Below are 21,237 nucleotides of genomic sequence, written 5' to 3'. Positions count from 1 at the left end.
ATTGTTGTGAATTAATTGTGAATTTATTCTCTATAATAATCGCTTAAAATTTATTTTTGATTTTAAAATAATTATTAAAATGCACGTTGTATAATAACGTTTATTTTTGAAAATTTTTGTGCATTGAAATTTTGAAATTTTAAAACATTTATAATAAAAATTATAATAAAAAAAACTTTATAATAATTATGATATTCTAAATTTCATTCCAGAGTCACAAGGTTAACGGTAGAAGGCCATCATCATCGAGTGTGAAGTCGACACCAGAAGAACCGCTGCCAGCAATGCCAACAACGCCAGCTCCTGCAGTACAAGAGAAAAAGCGTGCCGAAGCCGATGTGCCTCATGGTCCTCCACCCTCGTTGCCACGTGCACCACCCGCACCTTTATCTCCTCAAATAGATACTCCTCTGGAACAGCCTACCAAAAAGAGGCACTTGTCCGAGCAAAAACAAGAGAAGTCGAACGGAGCTGTGGCGGTAGATACGAATGGCCATAAGTCACCCAGTCCTACGGATTCATATACGAATAACAACAGGTTATCAACTGTTGTTAATGGGCATCATAGTCATAACAATAATAACAACCACACTAACAATAACAACAATAATAATACATCGAGCGTGAAACAAACAGAAATTACGAAAACAGACATGTATATTCCTCTTTCGAGTCCTGGTACGGATTATTGGCACGCAAGGAATCCAGTTGCCGATCAAGTGTTCATTACAGACGTGACGGTGAATTTAAAGACCGTTACCATCAGGGAGTGTAAGACTGAAAAAGGATTCTTCCGGGAGAGAGATCCGAAGAGCGATATCTATTAACAAGTTCTGAATAAGGACGCTTTATTGTGAATTTCTAATACTGAACCACGCTTGTAAATATAAATTATTTTCACACGTTAAAGTGTAGAGCCGAAGATGGTTATATATATATATATATATATATATATATATAATCATATTATGTGACGATATTGAGCTATACATATATAAGAACGTTTTTCTAAAAAACTAAAACGGATTTTTTTGTGGTTAAAAAGAAGATCAAAGTTATGCGTAAATTATGAAAAAATTTATTAACTCGCAGTTTCTGGTATATTATGTATTCTGAACAAAGTTCCAAGAACTTTCAGAAACAAAAATATAAGAAGCTAAAATTCAATATTATGAATACGATATCCTGTGAATTTTATTGCAAACAAAATTGAATAGTCAGATTTCCAGTATGTTGAGTGAAAAATTATTGTGTGATTATCAGTGGATAAAAGATAGTAAGACTATCATCATGCGACAACCTTATGCAAAAGAACAACGGTACGTCATGAGTCGCTGTCACGTCGTGATATATACTTGTACATTTTTTAAAACGCTTGATAGTCCATAAATCTCTGTATTAAAACAGAGAAAAATGCAAAAAGATCTGAACGAAACATTTTAAAAGATAAATACATTTTCTCATTGATTGCATTTTCGCTTGTATTAGAACTCTGCAGAAATAATAGTATACCTTGTAAATTAGTTGATTTCAAATTTTTAAATACTATGATAAAATAGTACAGATCTGGAAAGAAATATTTTTCTAATTCGTTTTTAGAATAATCAAAGCAGCTTCGTAGAAGCGATTTAAGAAAATATGAAAAAAAATTTTTCGAGTATGGGATTGAAAAAAAAGAACTGTTATCTTAATAATATATTTCTCAACATTATGATATTATATTATATTTAACGATGAATATTATTCTGATTTTTTTCTCTTTTTCTTAGCAAATAATAATTGTATAACAAAAAAAGAAACAAATATATTATTTATTTGTAAATTTTAAATTTGTAGAGACACAAAGGCATGATTTTTTTCAAATTATAACATCACAAATATACACACATGCAATTCAATATATATTGATAAACAAATTGAAAAAGAGAAGAAAAACGATGTACGTTTATCATATACGTACAATATAGTAGATGATCATTTTATTATAATCTCTATAACGTGTTCTATATCGGTTATCGGAGTTTTTGTTACGAATCGATAAAGTATTGTTTAAATGTGTTAGCTGTTGCATTTTTTTATACTGTCAAATATGTTTTCTTCTTTTTTCTTTTTTTTCCTCTTATTCGAATTTAAGGACTGACTGCGCATCATACGTTTTTACACGTGCGACATTTAATTCCAACGATATATATGTATATATGTGTGTGTGTGTATGTATATATATATATATATATATATATCGAGAAGTATTTATGCATATCCTTACGAAAGCGCCATTTTATTTTTTAAGATAGGTTGTCGACATGTATTCACCAAATAGAGATGTTCCTACCTCGAAAACGGTCATCCTGAACAGAGAATTGAGTACAACAACCAAATTCTAACAATTTTTATCCAAATTAATGTCGCTAAATTTTTTCAAATATCATGATTTACTTTTTTTATTTTTTACTGTTTATTTTACTTTATTTTACTTTTTTTTTCTTTTTTTCAACGATTTCCACCGTACAATTGGCGCGCGTATGCGCCAATTTCAGAACCAGTAAATCCGTGATATAATTATATAATCGTAAAACTTAAAAGGAAAAAATCATATACGTTGCTTATTTATTGTAACTAATATAAAGAAAGAAAAGTTTTTAGGTTTTTACATTCTTAGTATAGTATTATTAGAGACTATATGTGCACGATACGTCCCATTTGACGAAAAACGAGCCTCGTTCGAACAAGTTTTCTTTAATATTATTATTATATTAATTTAGAAAGTTTTATTAATTATTTAAAACAACTTAATACATCTCTGCAACGAATGTTAAATATTTAATATTAATACTTTATTCTTTCCCTATAATTGTACAATCGATTTTCAGCAGAAATAGGGAATGATAATTTTTATCTTTTTAAATGAGAAATAAAATGGGACTAATTGTGTACAATTAAGTCGCGTGATTCCTTACAATTTCTATTGTAAGGAATTTAAATAAACGTTTATTAAATTGTTGTGTAATCCAATTGTGTAAACCAACACATTCTGTATATTAAGAGAGAAATATTCTGTAAAAATTGTAAATAGTCGGACACATTTACAACTCTATGATAATAGAGTAAGAAAAGAATGAGTGAGAATGAAAGAGAACTCGTAGCTTTAGACCTTTCAGTTATCGTAATTGTAAATAGAAAACAAAAGCAAAAACCCCTTTAAGTTGTAAATGTAAAATCGCAAACTGCAGGTCTAGAGAATCCTTTTTAGCTTTAGAGACTTTGAGATAGACTGCGCGTACCTTTAACATTGTTTCTGTACTTATAGAATATTCAGACTCTACTTATAATAATTAAAAAAAAAAGTACACATACACATTCACGGAAAAAGAAAGAAAGTGAAAGAGCGATTACGCAGGCATATACGATATATGAACCCCGGTAGTACCAAATTCTAAACGGCAATTTTAGTTCTGTCTGGTACAGATTCCTTATATTTCAATAAAATCTTTATTTGAATTTTTGCTCGCGTGCAGTACTTGTTTTCCATCCACTCAAAGCCGAATAATCTATGCGCTTTATTTATTAATGCAGTTTCTAATCTGATCTGTTTTTCTCTCTTTTTCTAAGTTTTCATTTATGTTATTATAATATGTAAAGTTAAGGGAGAATAAAGCAACAGTTACTCGAAAATATTTTTTTGAACAGAGTATATTATGTTTAATACTAATATAATCAGTATTTTATTATATATATTTTTCTTTTTTTTTTTTTTATTATTAACATAAAAATATTAGATAAATAATATTTACTATCAATATTTTATAAATAACATGAATGCAAATAGAAATTCAAGAAAATAGATTACATATATTAATTATTTATTAATTTTGTATTTTTAATTAATATCGATGGAGTTGATAAATAATAACTTATCTTTGTATAATTTTCTATTTTTTAAAGATAGATAAACTGTTTTACCAATATAAGATATCATTATGAACATATACAAATAAAAATATATCGGTTGTTGTTATTCAAGAAGTTAATTGCATAAGATATAAATTTATAATAACTTATTAATGAACTATAATATTACAGATAAGTTGATTCATAATATATTCATAATATATAAAGATATTTCTGAAACAATAAATTTTAATAAATTAAAAATAGTAAATTATTTCTAATTTAATAAATGATAATTTATAATATCATAATAAATTATTAATAAATTATCAATAAATTTTAAAATTAACAAAATATTAATAGAATATTAAAAATTATAACATTTACATTTTACATTTTACATTTTAAAATATATGATAGAAATCTATAAATAACTACTTATATTGTTATCGATAAGCCAGTGTGTAATCTTACCATCAAAATACAGTTACTGAATGAAAGAAAATCAGTTTTGCTACAATTTTGCGTTATCATTTAGGCACATTAAATACAAGTTCTATTTTTTAAAGTTGCATAAAAATTTTGTGTTCAAACACAAAATTATATACATTGTTATTGCAAATAAATGAAAAGCTGTTGTATCATTATGCTATTTACTAACAGTAAGTCATATTTTTTTATGTTTTCTTAATCAAAAAAATGAATTTAAAAAAAAACAAAAAAAGAAATAAAAAAATATTTAAAACGAAATTATAAGAATTCAAAAAAAAAATAAAAAAATTAAATTAAAAATTAATTAAATTGTCATTTTATTTATTTACTTTTTTTTTTAGAACTTATATTATTTCAGAATTTTAAAAGATGGCGCTAATTATTTATTCTTATTCTATTTTTATCTTTCTTTTATTGTTTTTTATCTTTTCTTTCTATTTCATTTGCAGCATTTTGAAGATGATTTTGATTTTAATTTTTTTTATTCAATTTTTATCTTTTTTTTATTATTTTCTGTTTTTCATTAATATTCAATATTTCAGAATTGATCATTTTTATAGATGTCGCTAAAATATAATTTTATTTGATATAATTGATAAATATTTTTTTAAACTGATTGCATATTTTTGAAATAATATATTTTGTTATTTATATTTTCATATTTTTATTTACAATTTTTTATCAAATATATAAGAATCGTATATAAAAACATAAATTTTATTTTAATGAAAAAATATATAATTTTCTTACAGTTAAAGATATATCTAGGTATTTTTTTGATACAGTTGTATAAATGATATGTGAAGTTTGCTTCAATTTTGGATGCAACAAGGCACCATGTGATTAACGTTTGGTTTGGTTAATTATATTAAACACGTGTCAAAATATAGTTGTCAAAATATAATTTTTTTATATATATTTTATATTTTATGTCATTAATATATGAGTTTTATAACACCACATGTAATTATTAGAAAATTTATTTTTTATGTTTTATGAATTAAATAACAAAATGCAAATGAAATTGAGTACTCGGCGCCAATCTAAAAATATTGAAATAATAGATGTAGATGATTTAGTTCTTACGAGAAAAGGTGGAGGTAGTATAATTGATCAACGACCAATTTTTTCTCATGATGGAGAGTAAGTTTTAATATTATATTAAGTATGAATAATTTTTTTTAATATTTTTTAGTAAAATATTGCTTTAGAAATCAAAAATCCTTAAACTTTTAGTACTTTTATCATTTTTTCAGTTCTAATTTTTCAATTAATTGAAATAAAATAGAGATTTAAGTTTATTATCGAATTTATATTATAAACATTTATTATTATAGATTATTATATATAGCATGGAAACATGTTATAAGAGCTTATAGTACACAAACTGGAGATTTTGTAAAAGAATTAGAACCAGCAAATTTTAGAATTGCAGGATTAATTGTACATCCTGAAAATCCTAATTTAATCATTGCTTGCACAGAAAATGGAGAATTAAATTTTTGGAGTTGTCAAAGTGGAATTATCACCAAAAAATTAGTATGAATATTAAATGTATTTTATAACAATATATAAAATCATATATTTTTTTCAGAATTTTCATATTCTCTTGTTTATTAATTTTATTATTATCATTCTTTTTGCAGAAATTGAAATTTCAAGAAGAACCAAAAATAAAAACATTTCATATTGTAAATTATAAAACTCATAAAGGAAATGAGTTAAGACAAGTGTTAGTAACATATATTTCCAAATGCAATACTAAAATTTATATAGTTTTATTTGATTTAGATAATGGAGTTTGTACAAAATCCACATGTATATCGTAAGAGAAACTTTCTCTTTAATCAATTCTTTTTATAAATTAAAATTTTCTTCAATTTTTTATGTATTTTTGTTTATTATTGCAGAACAAATTCACATGAATATTATATTGATGTAATTGGAAATCATGGAGAAAACTTAATAGCTATTCTTCATGATGTAGATTTACATATATTAAATCCATCAAGGAATCTTATCGACAAATTGTAAATATCTTTACATAAAAAAATGGAATATTATATTATATATTATATATTATATTATATATTTTGAATAAAATAAATTTTATTCAAAATTGAATAGAAATTTAATAAAAAATATTTAAATATTATTTGATTTTATAATAGACATAAAACTGGTAGAACTGGTAGAAGGCCAACATGTATTGCTGGACATCCAGAAGAAGAATGTGTTGCCACAGGAGATTCAAGTGGTCGTGCTGTAGTATGGAAAGGTTTATTTCAAACAAGACCTTATACAGCTGTTTATCACTGGCATACATTACCTGTTACAGAAATAGTATTCAGTAAATCAGGTACATTATTATATTATGTAATATTTAATATTTTTTTTAATATTTTTTTGAATTTCAAGATATATATCTATTATTAAACATCATAGGAGGACATATGTATACAGGGGGAGGAGAATGTGTATTAGTGAAATGGGTTTTAGCAAATCCACATCAAAAATCTTTTCTTCCGCGATTACCTGCACCTATTAAACATCTTACTATAGCTCCAGATAATTTATATGTTGCTGTATCTACTTTAGATAATGGTATAAATTTATTTTTAATATTATTTTATAATTTATCTATTTTCTTTTGCAGTTTACATTATTAATATTTTTTATTAAGAAAGATATATTTATGTTCTTAAAATGACGTATGTATATATATATATATATATGTATGTATAATATATAGGTATTGTAGTTGTAAATCCTCAAAGAAAATTAACTTCAGTTATACAAAATTTTACATGGGGTATAAGTTTATCTTCTAAAGATTTATTTCCTGCTGGTCTTATTGTTGATCCACGTACTAATTGTTTAGTATTAAATAGTCGTACTGGACATGTTCAATTTTATAATACTCATACAAAAAGTTTATTATACAATGTAAGTAATGATAATAAAATAAAACTCGTAAAAAAAATTTGCATGTAACTATTGATAAATTTCTTAGATAAATATTACGGCACAAAATTTTTTAACACAAGAACGCAATGCAATTATTGTAAATATAGAAGTTACAAAAATAGCATTAAATAACAATGGCACATGGATGGCAATTATTGAAGAACGAAATGATAATGTATCATGTATAGAAGTAAGACTAAAATTTTGGAAATATGATGCTATACAACAAATGTAAGTGTAAAAAATATTTTTTCGATATATAAATTCTTCAAATAATATATTAATCATTAGGTATACTTTAAATACATCGATTGAGCTTCCTCATGAAGGTGGTATTAATGCTTTGCATTTTCAACCAAGTACATTATTTGATGAAGATGAAGTACTGGCAGTTACAACTGGCAAAGATAAAAAATTTAAATTATGGCATCTTGTAGAACCTTCGTCTATATTCAGTATGTAAAATTTATATATTTCATTTTTATTCTATATTGTTTTATATCATTTTATATTAAATTTTAAGATTAAATGTGTTGCAGAAAAAACAAAATATTGGCAGTGTCATAGTATAGGAGATTATAGAAATCTACCTGTATCAGATGCTGGTTTTTCGATAGATGGTTCATTAATTGGAATTGGTTTTGATTCTAGTATAACAATGTGGACTCCAGATACTTGTACATTTAAATGTAGCCTTACACATAGTCAATATCAGTATCCAGTGACGTAAGTATTATAAATAATAGTGGTATTAATAAAATAATACATTACTTTTATTATTATTTGTATTTTGTTAGACGAATTGAATTTGGAAAGCAAGAGGCTTGTCATCTTGTTATAGCAGCTTCTGCACATCACATTGCTGTGTGGAACATTTTATCACTTACATTAATATGGAGTGTACCTTTAAAAGTTGCAACTCTTACAGCAGATCCAAAATCAACATATATGGCTGTTTTCACAACTGATAATTCATGTAAGTTTACAACTTATCCAACAAAATATCAAATTCATTTTTAAATAGGAATTAAAAAATTAATTTCAGTGTTTATATTCACACCTCAAAAATCATCACCTATCTATACAAGAAAAAATGTTATTGAAAATAATAGTTCAATTTTGGCAGCCACTTTTGTACCACATTTACGAGAGAAACGAGATTCATCGTACAAAATATGGCAAAGAAGATCACAGCTTTTTTTTTTAGATTCTAATCAAGTATGTAGCAAGATAAATATATAAATATACATAAGATGATTTAATATAATGAAAGGATCATTAAAAAATTATTTTATATAATATTTACATACATTGTAATAAATTTATTTGTAGGAATTACTAACATTGGAGCCAGAATCTGAAGTGAATATTTCTCTCGAAATCTTATCTACAAATACAAATGTTCCTACAACTGCTTTTAGTAATCTAATAGCGACTAAAACTATTAAGGATACGAAAACAGCTGCGCCATTTATGTATGAACAATTAGGAGTACCAGGAAAAGGAATAGTGGAAGAAGTAAGTGGATTTAAATATACTTTTATAATTATATATTTATTCTTTTTATATTTTAATTAGCAAATAAATTTATTAAATAGGTAATATTAATTCCAAAATATTTTAATATTAAAAAAAATAATTTTATTTTAATGAAAATAATTATTTATATTAAAATAATTTTATTTTAACATATTCTCATTTTATGATGAGATCAAAGAGCATTTATTTACATACAGTTTTTTATATAATGTAATATAAATATAAAATTAAGTAAAAAATATAGAAGTACAAATAATATCAATAACATAACGAATAATAAATTTTATTAAAATTTTTATCTTAGAAAAATAAAAATTATTTATCTCATGAGATATTCTCATCTTTATATATATCTATATATATATCTTATTTCTAATTTATATAAAATAAAACTTTAAGATTAATTTTAAAATCTTAGAACTACAGTTTCAATATGGATAATATAATATAAAAAATTAAATTAAAATATATATTATTTATATTGCTCAATATGAACTAAATTTATAAATAATTTACAAATTTTCTATAGAAATATTATTAACTTGTTATTCATTATTATATAAGTTTAAACATATGCAGTAGAATATTTAAAATAGTTGGACGATGAAACTTAAAATATAATGACTTATTTGTATTCATCCATCTTGAATTGCGATGATTTTTTATTTGTCAATGTTTTCTTCCTAAACGGTAATTCCGACAGCGGCGTACGAGATCAAATTTTCTGTAGCGCAAACAATGCCATTGCGGAATCTGTCGCATATTTTCGATCGCCTGCAAGTTATACATCTTAAAAAAATAATTGACTATATTTAATAAAATTCAAATTATTTAACAAATATAAATAGCATATAAAAAACATAACAATTGTTTCTCAGTAAAAGAAAATTATAATTTGAACTTTTTCTTCTATAATAATTTCATAATTTACTTTATGAAACATTAAAAAAAAATCAATTTTTATTTATATAAACTAGATTTGAATTTGAACATAATTAGTAAATTTTAAACATATAGTTAGTAAATTTTTAAATATATTTCTTTAATAAATGAAAAAATCTGTATACAAAAAAACTTGAAATTATTATTATACAAAAAAATTACTATTTTCTTCCAATTTTATTTTAATTCTAATATTATAATAAAACATTACATTGTAAATATATATATATATATACACACATACAAAAAAGTATTTAAAAAGAAATTCGCCAAATTATAAATTTTTTTTGTAAAATTAATAATGAACAATTCGAAAGGAATTCTCACAAGTATGAACTCTGTTTACGATACCACCTACAGTTCAATTTGATTAGATATACCAATACAAGTGAAGGAAAAGAGATTGATTTAATAAGAACTGCTGCGAGCAACGTCCACTCTTGCTTGCATATGCATCCCACGTGCAGGCGGAAAATATGAATCTCTATTTATCTTCTTATTAATTCATAGAATATAAAAAATTTCTTTTTATTTTTAATACATTTTGCACATAATAAATTATAAAATTAATTTGAAACTCCATTATATAGTTTCGTTTTTTGTAATTCAAATATCGATGACTGAAACGTGTAGTATATTCTCCTTTATCTATTTACTTTACTTTGTCGATGCAAACTCGACCTAATGATAACATTTTCTGATCCAAAAAAAACATGATTTTTTATAATTATCGCTTTACAATGATTATTATTTTTTTTTTTAATGAAAATAAAATTAAATGATCGGAATGGAATAACTAACAATTAATAGAGTAAAAGAAATTGCTTCATTTTAAAGAATATATTTCAGTTATTGTATTTCAATTTAAAAATTTCTAAATATTTGCAGGACATTCTCACTTTCTATATTACAGGTTGATTGTGATCACGACTTTCTTTGTTTCTCTATTATATCTTTTTGCCGTTTTTACGTACCCAACTCCTTAAGAGGAAAGCAATTTTATGAATCAATTACCCACGCGCCATTTTCAACACGTGGCTGAATTTCAAACAAGATCCGCGTCAAGAAACAATATTTTAAGTTGAAATATATACATATAATGAAATTTTTAGTAATTAAGAGAAAATGAAATAACTTATAGGTGATATCGAAATTTGAATTTCACATTTTACGAAGAAGATAAAATATCAAAAGAGATACTCACTATTTCTGGATTGCTAGCAGGATATGCAGATGTGGTAACCGCCAGGAAGAAAACAGTTACCAGGATGCACAACACAAAACTCCACGCTGTTAACTTCATAACCAATATTGTTAATGATAACAAAATTTTCTTTTAACTTTTTTTAATGCACGAGAAGATTCACTTCAGAAACACAATCACAATTACTGCTTACTTAATGAAATATTTGAAGAATTCTGTTAAACATAAAAATTGATTGAAATTAAATTCAATGAAGAGTATCAGACAAATTGCAAAATATTATCTACAAGATTTCAATATCTTCTATTTAAATTTACCTGTTCTTTCTTATTTTTTATTTTATAGTAAAACTATTGAGTGAAATTTCATAAAAATATTTATAAAGAAAAAATAGAAGAAGAAAATGATAAATTTTTCAATAAAACAATCAATGAATAGTTACCAAGGAAGAATTTCTTGTCTGGACGTTCAACGTAGAACTGACTTTGGAAGTGGCCTCGCTATGATTTAATACTTCTCCGCACTCCCACCCTCTCACGGCGTTCCAGTTGTCCTTCTGACCTAGGGCATTGTCTTCGACAAAAAAAATCTTCGATTGCGCATTATTTAAAAAAATGATAAATTCGATTTGATTTTGCAAATTATCTAAATATATTCTGAAATCATAGCTTGAATAGATCTTTAAAAAATCTGAGCTTTAAATATTTCTTCACAAATAACATTGAAGAATTGTTTGAAAGAATTCCGAAATATTAAATAAATGACATAGTATTAATATTTTTTATAAAATAAAGAAGAAAAAAAAGGAAGAAAAATAATATTTCATCTCATTACTCATTCTTTTACTTCTTTCTGGAATGATAAAAGGTATATAATTAATTGACTGATTGAAAATACAAGTTGTTAAAAAATAAACTGATTATCATATATGGAAACATTCTCGAGAATAATGGAAGTTGAACTTGAGTAGACACATCTATGTATATTGTTATAAAATTTCACTGCTTTAAAACCAATACAAAATCAATAGACCGAGTTTCCCTTATCGTGAGCGAGTTGGAGCAACAAGTTGACGGAAAACAAAGAAAGAAAGAAACATTGTTCAAACTATCTTATATACTCTCTCATTCTATGTGTGATCATTTAAATGAACGCGATAATATCAGCTTGTCTAAAAGTTAAATCTTGTCCTATTTGGAAATTGCTTTCAACGTCTGGAGGCTAAGCAAATTAAGGATCATCACCGGACCGAGTTTCTGCGGTCCCTAAGGCCACATAATCATTAATGATAACATTATGGAGAACACAAATACATTATATTTTGAATAATTAATTTTAAAGATTTTTCAGGGATTAGTACATGTCATTAAATTTTTAACATTTATAAAAAATTTATATAACATATATAAATGTTAATTTATATATTTTGTGCATAAAGAAATAAATTGAAATAACACAATTTTATTAACTATTTAAAGAAAAGATTTTACTTATTATTAAACATTAAAATTTTATTTATTATTAAACATTCTTGCTATTTATACAATTTTTGAATAAAATCTTATAGTTTAAATAAAATTTATATAGATAATAAATATAATTAATAGAAATTTATTCATATATTCTTTATATTCTTTTAAAAAAATATATTATAATTTATTTTTGTATTTTTTTAAATATTTATGAAAATATTTCAAAATATTAATAATAGATACATAAAATTTAAAAATGTTTAATGATGTCATAAAAGTGGACGTAAAATATGTACTTTGTAATTAATTAGACAACATCTACGTTATTACTTTAGTAGACGGATATCCGCTAACTCACTACTTTCTTACAAATTACGTCAGTTCTGTAGAATACTTAATTCTTTATCAGTCATCTCGTAACTATTTCTCTTTATAATTCATCCTAGCAATGTATAGCAAAGAGCCAGATATATTTATTTTCAATATTTATATTTATATCAATATTTTCTTAAATTTGTATTCTTAAATTTCTAAATCTAATCTAATAATTCATTTCCTATTATAAATTTCAAATAATTAACATACATTTTATTTTTTTCTCAATATTCCTCAATTTTTTATTCTTATAATTTTATTTCGATAAAAATAATACATTCACGTAGAGTAAATTTTGATTTTAATTAAATTTTCTTTTAATTAATTCTTCTAAAAGATTAATAAACTAAAAATAAAGAATCAACTTTTGACAGTATGTTTCTTTATTCATTTTCGTTACAATGCAAAATGGAGAACGATGGTTTTCAACGCTGTTCCGGAACTATTTGCAAATGTTCCGATAAAACCAGGTCAGGACGAACCTGTTGGGGAAGCTAGGAACAAAGTCTTATCTCTCGTGGGAGCTGTCCTGATTGTTACATTACCTATTAATAAAATCGTATTCCTTTTATATGTAGGTATATGTCGAAACGAGCATTCTATCTTGTTAAATTGTTTTAAGTTAGTTAGCATTCTCTTGTAAACTTATACAACAAAACTTAAACTTAGTATTATTTTTTTCTTAATTAAATTAAATTCATTTTTGATAATTTATTGTTTTGTATAATTCTACTAAACGATATCTTTATATTTATATCTATACATTATCTATATATGCATTTAAATATATTTTTAATGTATTCTTAATAATTGTTAATTTTATTTATTCTATATATTTTTTTTTATAAATTTTTTTTAAAATCAGATTACTTTAAATTAACATAATAATTCTTTAAAAAAATTTTATTAGTTTATTAGTAGAAATATTGATTAAGCGAAATTACATTAAATTAAATGTACAGAGTGTGTATTTAGATTTTTCGCAGTAACATTACTTGTTTTTTTGCTTCATCTTTTCTAGCTATTTTCTGACGAAAATTAATATACTGAGAAGAATATTTGTGTAGGTTGAAAGAAACGTGTCAACCTAGATCTGAAGTAGAAGATTGCAGGAATTGCAGAAATTTTCGTTTGGGGGTGTGTTTGCGTCAGCCTTAAGACTAATTAATTAATTAATTGTCATTAATATCATAAATGATTAAAGAAATAAACGTGCGTCATTAATTTATAAATTCATAAATAAATATCATACTATTTATATTTTTCCTAATTATTTCTTTACTTAATATATTCTTTCTTATTTTTTATCCTCTTCAAATCATGTTTTATCTTTATTTATGCTATTTTATTTATATATATATATATATATCATTTTTTATTTCTCAAACAAACAAACAAATAAATCAATTTCAAATAAATTCTTAATATATTAAAAATTTAATGATTTTTGATATTTGAACTAATATTAATTATGTTTCAGCTCCTCAGCGTTTCAGCCCACACTTTACCGCCCATGAAAATGTTATGTACATCATTTATTACATCCCTGTTATCGTCATCTGTATCTAAAACTCAATCAATAGATGATAAAATCGATAAGTAATTTGATATAATTTTTAATTTTAATAAATTATAGCAAATCATTGCAAATGAATTATAAGTTTAAATTCAAATTTGAAAATAATCGAACAAATTTTTAAATAATTTTTGTTATTTATTATATTTTATTAAAAATTATGATATAATACTTATATAATTTATTTTTATTTTAATTTTTATAGAGATAACATAATTCAAAAAGATTTACAAGAGGATTCAGCTGAAGACAGTGAAGAAGAATTATCACGATCAAAAAAACAGGAATCACCATCTGTAATTGAAATCAATGATGTTGATGAAACAAAAGTGCAACTAGTTGATCATAATTGGTCTTTTCTCTCAACTATACTTCCAGATCGAGAAGAAATTGAACATTGATTTAGTATAAATTTTATTTTGATTTTGTTTATTCATATTATTTTTACATTTAAAAAATTAATTATTTGTAAAATTGCAAGATAAATAATTTAGTTTTTTTTAATGAATCACTAAACGAATACAGATACAATTCATTTCATGAATTATTTATTATATTGACAAATACTATGTTTATATATATATATATATATATATATATATATATATATATATATATATACATTTAAATATTGTATATATTTAAAATATCTTGCAATAATTAACATAATTTTTATTGAAAATTTGTCTTAAAGTGTAAAAAAAATGTGCTTTATTAATTATCTAATAAAAATTATGTTGGTTTCGGTAATTCATTTAACCGAAAACTAAACTCAACTAATTCAGTAACAGTTTCTGTTAAACGTTTATTATATATTGGATCAATTTCCATGAGTTTAAGTACTGTTTCATTTCTATTTTTAAATTCAAATTCATGATAACTATTAGGATCACTCAAAATTTCTGCTCCCAATTTCTCATCTAATAATACAGTTTGAAAATATATAGCTGCAGTAATTATAGCAGCTAATCTCTGTTCTTCTATTCCTTCAATTAATTCTGACCAAGCTGGAATTTCCACAGAAATTGTTTTTGTCGAGTTTAGAGTTTCACATAACACGCTATAGTAATGCTTTAGCATAGTTTCTTCCCAAGTTACTCGAAAATCACGATCAGTACAAAGATATAAAAGTTGTATTACATCATGCGCCAAAGGAGAATATCTAATTAATTGAAAATCAATCAACAGACACTTCGGAGGTATACTATTACTGAACATCAGATTATTTCCCCATAAATCTCCGTGACTAATTACATTCTTTTTTATAGATGACATTTTTAAAGCTGCATATACTTCTTTACAAGTTTTTGGTATTAAACTAGCATCCAGATTAAGATGTTTAGCGATAGCAATTATAGCATTTACACTTACATCAAACCATTCGCTAGTCTTTCCAGTCTCGGAAAAAGCATTTTCTACGAAAGCTTGCGGGTATAATTCCTTCAGAGATTTTCCAAGACGTGCTTCTGCTAATAAAGAGCATGCATGTAATTTAGCAATGCTTGTTAAACTAGATACAATAAGTTCCTTGTTGAACAATTTATTTCTCAATGAGTAACCCTTGGTACTTAAATCTTCGAATAATAACAAATTTTTTTTTATTAAGAAACAAGTTGCTGTCCATGATTCACCTTTATAATCATGATATAATTGTGGAATTATGTCACGGTAAAAAATTTTTTCTTTCAAAAAGACACATTTATCGAGCACGTATTCAGCTTGAACTGGTAAATCGTATGGCACAGTTTTAACAAAAAAAGTTAATATATCTTTTCCATTTGTGGTTTTAATCTCCACATTGAGCCTTTGATGGGATCCAAGAAATCCAAGTTTTCCATCAGAATATGATTTCAGAGAATACTTTTGTACAATTGCTTTATCACTTGAGATACGTTTAACTAAAGTTTGCACTTCTTGAAATGTGAGCAAATTAAAACTATGAATATTAGAAAATAATTTTTTACCATTCAAGCATTCTGATGCGATTTCAATTTCTAACTCTGATTTTGACATCGTCGAGAAAATAAATATCGTATCGTGAAATAGTCTTTATATAAGTATCAATGTGTATTAAAGTGATTTCTTTATGATGTATTTACAAGAAGATATTTATATCTTTAATTTCGTATGTACATTTATCAACAAATAATATAAAGATAAAACTGTAATAAATTTTCGGATCATGTTAATATCCGAATAATAATTAGTAAAACATATGTTATATTATTTATAATATTAAACTATTTGCTCTATCTTTTTTTTTATTGAAATATACAATATGTGTGCAAAATAATTACATGAAATAATTACATTTCATGTTAAAAAATCAATAATTAAAAAGATAATATAAATTCAATCTCTATTTACATATTTTAATATTTTGATTGATAATAAAATTAGAATCTTATATTATTTTGTCTCGACGAATGAATAACCAATATGGTATTTCAAAGATACTTAAAATGCTGGCACCCATGAAAAGACCAATTGCACTTCCAACTGAAACTAAAAATAACATTATTAAATTATAAAATTATAATAAAAAAAAATGTTATAATGTGATATTGTAATATCATGCAAGATGCTTCAGAGATAAAAAAATTTAGAAATACACGATACTTATCAATAAAATATCAAAAAACTTGTTACAAAATCAGAGTTGTTTGCTATAACAAATTGTAGCTTCAATGTATTCATATATCAAAAGTAAAAATTTTCCTATATGGTAATCACAACAAGATTTTAAATAATTGATAATAGCAAAAGATGATATTTAAGAAGAATGATAATGAGTGTATTTTATATCTTGATCATCACATAATATATATACATCTTTATCTCAAACAAATAAAAAATTGATTACTTTATGAAACAAAATATTTTATGTAACATTGCATTTTATAATTCTATTTTTTTATGCATTATTTTATAGTTATATTCTAGTTAAATTATTGATATATTATTTATATATGGAATCCGAGTAAAAAATGTAGTTTTTTATAAAATTCTTATCTGAACTTTTGAAGGTGACTTTATATCTTTTCGCAATTTCTTCATTAATGCCGGAAGCATTATTTGTTTGATAATGATAATAGCATTAACTATGAAGAAAATTAAAAAAAAAAAAGCATAAATATTTAATTTTGAATAAATAATTTTCATTTACAAATTTATCAAATAATGATACATTTAAATAGATAGAATTATAATCGCTCATAATCAAATTACGTATATATATAATAATCAAATTACCTATAACATTTAAAAGATCGTTGACCACATATCGACGATATCGTATCATTGGATGTGAAAGCAAAGTAAAATGAAGACGTGTATATTTTTCACCTAAAGCATCATATTTATAAGATTCAAGTAATTGTTCCCTATAATACAAAATATCACATTATATTTAAGAATATCATAAATTAATTTAAAAAAAATTAATAAACGTTTTATGTTTAAAAATTAAATCACATAATGTTTTAAAAAATGCTATTTGTAATCTAAAATACAATATATATATATTATATATATTGTATATATTGTAATATATATATATATATTTTATATTAAGGCATTTTCAATTATTAATATTTTTATATAGGATTCATACACAGCCAATGATGTCCCCTCACAATCCGGAATACATTCATCCATAAGTGATTGCATATTGAAATTCATTTTATTAGCATATATGCAAGACATTTCCGTACTATTACAAACTTTTATTCCTTGAGGCACAAAATAATAAAAATTTACGCAACCACAGAGCTTTATCATCCGTTCTATAATTATCTATAAATAATATTCATTTTTTAACTATACTTAATGTGAAATAAATTATATGAATCAATTTCCAATCCAATCCAATTGATAATGGATAATAAATATAATATTTGAAAAAGGTTTGGTATATTTATTCTGAAAGAGAAAAATTGACGTACTTCTACATAACATGAATCTCTGCTATAAATATCAAATAAAGCGTATGCTCGTTTTTCATCAGGAAATCGACAACCTCTGTGTTCGATCGCAATTTTTTTTACACCATCCTCATTAAATGTATCTTCCATTGTAAACCCAACTCGAGTTATGTGTCCGATTTTTAAACTTATATGACTCAACCTTTTAAATATTGGTAACTGTAAATTATTGAGAACGTGTACCTAAAATTACATAATTTTTATCAATTCTTTTCTTTTTTTTTTTCTTTAAATAATTATATAATAAAACATTTTTTCGAAATATATCAAAATTTTACTAATAATACTTCAATTTATATCTCACATGATTTTATAATCTTCAATAGTCATTATAAATTTTAATATATTGAATATGAATCTGTAAAAAATTTTTTTCTACAATTCTTTAAGAAATCAATCAATTTTAAAAAAATTGCAATTTTTCAATTTTGAAAATATTTTTCATTCTCACAATAATAATTATTCAATAGTAATTATTTAAATATTATTATCTATTATTATCTATTAGTCTAGCAATTCATAAAATGATTCTATGAATTCTCACGAATCACAAAAATAATAAATTATTAAATTATAAACATTTAACTATATTTAAATAACAATTAAAGTTAAAAGAATGTCAAAAACATTCATTTTTGCTGATATTTTTTAATTTATTTCAAAAACTAATCATAATCATTACTTTATGTGATAGAACATTTTGAATTAAAAAAAAAATATCAAAAAAAATTACAAAATTATTTTTGTTTTTAATATAAAGGTAAAATAAAAATGTATAATAGAGATAATCACCGTCATTGATTACTATTACTATAACAATATAAATATAATTTATATGAATTCGTATTATTATTGTACTTATTTATAAATATTCAATGATTTAGTGATATTGTTATGTATTATTTTAACATGACCTCAGACAATTGATAAAACTAACTGTATTGTTAATGGAATTTTGGAAAAATTTATTAAAAGTCAACAATGTTTAAGTCTCTGTTTTTTATGTGTTTATTTTATTTTTTTTTTAAATTTTTATAATGTGCTATCATATTTCTTCAATAATAATTGTAATTTTTCGATAAGTACTTTTTTTTAGATCATTGAATATTGTTAATAATATTGTTTATTATATTGTTTATAAGATATATGTATATAAGATATATTTTTATAAAAATTTATATTAAAAATTAAAGATTAATTATTTAAATATTTCAATTCTAAATTATTTTGAATTTTAGCTAAAATCATTGCAATAAAATGAAAATTGATGAATTTTTAATTAGATTAAAGTGTTATTAAAAAATAGATACGAACTGCAAATCCATTATAAAGATGTTGCTTCATCCTTGCATCTACAGAAATATCAATGATAAGATCACCATATTTCACAGTACGATTTACAAAGAAATGCACGTTCGATTTGTCAAATTTTTTCAAATGAAATGTATTTATCGCAAGACAATAACCCACGCCAGTTTTTCTTAATTCCTGGAATTTAGTACAACAATCGAATTTTATGTTATTCCAACTGCATTCCGCAAAGAAATCTTTACAAGGAATACGTATCTGTGATAAATATTTATAATATATTAACTTGTTCTGTATTCAATAAATATAATATATTTAATTTAATAAAAATGAATAATAATTCTTCACCTCTTCGTAGAAAGACAAAAGTTCTTCAGATGAATATTTAAAAACTTTTCGAGGCGCATCGGTGAATGATCCTGGATTCCTTGAAAATATTTATTTATATTTTATTCTTAGAAATTGAAAATTATAGATGTTCTTAGAAATATCTTTAAAAAATTCGAGTTTATGAAAATTTAATTTCAATTATAATATAAAATAATAAACCATTTTAATTTTAATATATCATACAATATGAAATATCTTTTCAATGTAGGAGCGGAAGTAATACAAAAAGCAACGGCAGGAAAAGGTATCTGCCAGTCAACATAAGTAGTTTCGGCAGTTAAAGCAATAGGATATTGAACATAATTTATCAATACATCTTTAATCATGTTTGTACAACCCCACCAACATAATACACAAAATATGAGCCAGAATAATCTGTAAATTAAATCATAAATTAATATCATTATTATAAAAATATAAAATACTTTAATTCATTGGATTAATTAAATATATTCAATATGTATAATTCAAATTTTAAATTCTAAAATATGTAAATTTTCTATTTACATATATATATAATAATTATAATAATTATATAATTATATAATTATATATATAATAAATTATATAATTAATATATAATTATTTGATAATAATTAATAAATATAATAATTTTTATAAAAAACATATATATAAAAATTAAAATGTTATATTTATATATTTATTCAAATCTATTATCTATCAATTATTTAACTACAATTTTTATAAAATTGTAATAATAATTTTTAAATAAATACGATTACCGTTCTATATATGATAATTGATCGTCTACTAGATATTTAACACCATGTATACTGCAATTTATTAAATATTGTTTAATAATTTTCCACCAAATAAATTTTATTTTCATCGTTAAATGAAATAAATACTAAAATACCAGTTTAAAACTAACAAAATTGACTAAACTGTCGTGATTGTAACGAATCGATTTAATATAATATATATAACTTTATAAATTATACAGAATTTGATTTAATCTTTTATTACTTACAAAAATTTATGATTATTTTATTACATAGATATATTTCTATGTATTATTCTATATATTTTTAAAATTTCTTTTAAAAATTAATTGAATAGATATTTAAATTATTTATATTA

The 21,237-nt window shown here is 23.3% G+C and overlaps 4 protein-coding genes and 1 long non-coding RNA gene across 10 annotated transcripts in view; 2 read left to right on the top strand and 3 right to left on the bottom strand.

Annotated features, from left to right (window-relative positions):
- The window catches only part of LOC108002413 (polycomb group protein Pc-like), a 222,636-nt gene extending 218,962 nt beyond the window's left edge, over positions 1-3,674 (top strand). For both annotated transcript variants that reach the window (XM_062072770.1, XM_062072769.1), the window contains exon 5: positions 213-3,674. In XM_062072770.1, coding sequence (XP_061928754.1) covers positions 213-827 — 615 coding nt within the window. In that variant the 3' untranslated portion in view covers positions 828-3,674. The remainder of the gene's footprint in view (positions 1-212) is intronic.
- A 1,518-nt stretch (positions 3,675-5,192) lies between these two features.
- On the top strand, positions 5,193-15,209 carry LOC107998062 (WD repeat-containing protein 75). Its single transcript, XM_017057077.3, has 15 exons — positions 5,193-5,523; positions 5,718-5,919; positions 6,027-6,205; positions 6,291-6,410; positions 6,552-6,739; positions 6,826-6,984; positions 7,133-7,326; positions 7,394-7,578; positions 7,639-7,802; positions 7,887-8,073; positions 8,145-8,323; positions 8,393-8,565; positions 8,680-8,865; positions 14,360-14,478; positions 14,661-15,209. The coding sequence occupies exons 1-15, from the start codon at positions 5,369-5,371 to the stop codon at positions 14,854-14,856; spliced, it is 2,586 nt and encodes an 861-aa protein (XP_016912566.2). The 5' UTR covers positions 5,193-5,368; the 3' UTR covers positions 14,857-15,209.
- On the bottom strand, positions 9,534-11,785 carry LOC107998226 (uncharacterized). The gene is made up of 3 exons (XR_009829178.1): positions 11,350-11,785; positions 11,033-11,247; positions 9,534-9,675 (listed from the first exon to the last, which is right to left on the bottom strand). It is a non-coding gene; the product is annotated as an uncharacterized LOC107998226 (long non-coding RNA).
- LOC107998225 (uncharacterized) lies at positions 14,573-17,304 on the bottom strand. Its single transcript, XM_017057396.3, has one exon. The coding sequence runs from the start codon at positions 16,466-16,468 to the stop codon at positions 15,188-15,190; it is 1,281 nt and encodes a 426-aa protein (XP_016912885.1). The 5' UTR covers positions 16,469-17,304; the 3' UTR covers positions 14,573-15,187.
- Positions 15,326-21,230, bottom strand: LOC107998087 (uncharacterized). 5 transcript variants are annotated; one of them, XM_062072696.1, is made up of 8 exons: positions 20,880-21,092; positions 20,320-20,511; positions 20,095-20,173; positions 19,753-20,004; positions 18,400-18,621; positions 18,069-18,250; positions 17,708-17,838; positions 15,326-16,960 (listed from the first exon to the last, which is right to left on the bottom strand). In XM_062072696.1, the coding sequence occupies exons 1-8, from the start codon at positions 20,984-20,986 to the stop codon at positions 16,860-16,862; spliced, it is 1,266 nt and encodes a 421-aa protein (XP_061928680.1). In that variant the 5' UTR covers positions 20,987-21,092; the 3' UTR covers positions 15,326-16,859. The 5 variants fall into 5 exon arrangements, with proteins under 5 accessions (XP_061928680.1, XP_061928682.1, XP_061928679.1 ...); XM_062072699.1 differs by lacking the exon at positions 15,326-16,960 and adding an exon at positions 21,128-21,230 and having other exon boundaries at positions 17,407-17,838; positions 20,880-20,930; XM_062072698.1 differs by lacking the exon at positions 15,326-16,960 and having other exon boundaries at positions 17,405-17,838; positions 19,753-19,926; positions 20,880-21,100.
- Positions 21,231-21,237: the final 7 nt, after the last annotated feature.

Source organism: Apis cerana, linkage group LG3, assembly GCF_029169275.1.
Source record: "Apis cerana isolate GH-2021 linkage group LG3, AcerK_1.0, whole genome shotgun sequence".
Taxonomy (NCBI): Eukaryota; Metazoa; Arthropoda; class Insecta; order Hymenoptera; family Apidae; genus Apis; species Apis cerana.
This window is presented reverse-complemented; position numbering and strand designations above follow the sequence as displayed.